This window comes from Bison bison, unplaced genomic scaffold, assembly GCF_000754665.1.
Source record: "Bison bison bison isolate TAMUID 2011002044 unplaced genomic scaffold, Bison_UMD1.0 scf7180017864115, whole genome shotgun sequence".
Classification (NCBI taxonomy): domain Eukaryota; kingdom Metazoa; phylum Chordata; class Mammalia; order Artiodactyla; family Bovidae; genus Bison; species Bison bison.
Genome location: NW_011494687.1, coordinates 785,989 through 786,717, shown reverse-complemented (window position 1 = coordinate 786,717; position 729 = coordinate 785,989). Strand labels below are relative to the sequence as shown.

General features: G+C 57.6%; 1 protein-coding gene across 1 annotated transcript in view; it reads left to right on the top strand.

Annotated features, from left to right (window-relative positions):
• The window catches only part of SMARCC2 (SWI/SNF related, matrix associated, actin dependent regulator of chromatin, subfamily c, member 2), a gene marked incomplete at its 5' end in the record, with an annotated part of 20,258 nt that overhangs the window by 12,998 nt on the left and 6,531 nt on the right, over positions 1-729 (top strand). The window contains 3 exons of the mRNA XM_010839368.1: positions 101-220; positions 311-373; positions 717-725. Coding sequence (XP_010837670.1) covers positions 101-220; positions 311-373; positions 717-725 — 192 coding nt within the window. The remainder of the gene's footprint in view (positions 1-100; positions 221-310; positions 374-716; positions 726-729) is intronic.

Here is a 729-nt window from a genome sequence, read left to right as displayed (position 1 = left end):
TGGTGCCCCCTCCCAGCTTCTGTGTGTCCTTCTATCTCTGTCTGCCCCTGGCTCCTGGCAGTCACTCGGAGTCACCTCTGTCTTTCCCTTCCACAAATAGCAGAACTCTGCTTCCCAGCAAATGCTCAACTTCCCTGACAAAGGCAAGGAGAAACCGACAGACATGCAGAACTTTGGGCTGCGCACAGACATGTACACGAAGAAGAACGTCCCCTCCAAGGTACAGGGCCGTGGGCACCTGGGGTTGGTGCTCCTTTGCTCCTCAAGGCTGCAGGCTCTTCCCGCTGACCCACCCGTGTTTCCCCTGCAGAGCAAAGCTGCAGCCAGTGCCACTCGAGAGTGGACAGAACAGGAGACCCTGCTGCTCCTGGAGGTAACCTGGGCCAGGGAAGGACAGTCCTGTGAAAGGGAAGTGGCCACGGTGCCGGCCACACTTGGGAGTGGGGAGGGCGTGATCTTGCCCTGTCTCTCTCCTTCCCAGCTCCTATCGCATACTCCCCCAGGGGCCAGCTGCCAGGCAGGGACTGAGACCATTTTGTCAGCCCCTTGTCCTTTCCAAGTGCTACTTGGAGATTCCCCTTGGGCCTGGCAGAGTATATAAATATCACAACTCGGAGAGCTCTGAAGCAGCTCTGCTTAGCAGGGTGGGGGATGCTCACCTTTGAGGGAGGTGGTTACTGGAGTAAGTGAGGTTGTGTCTCCACCACCACCACCAGGCACTGGAAATGT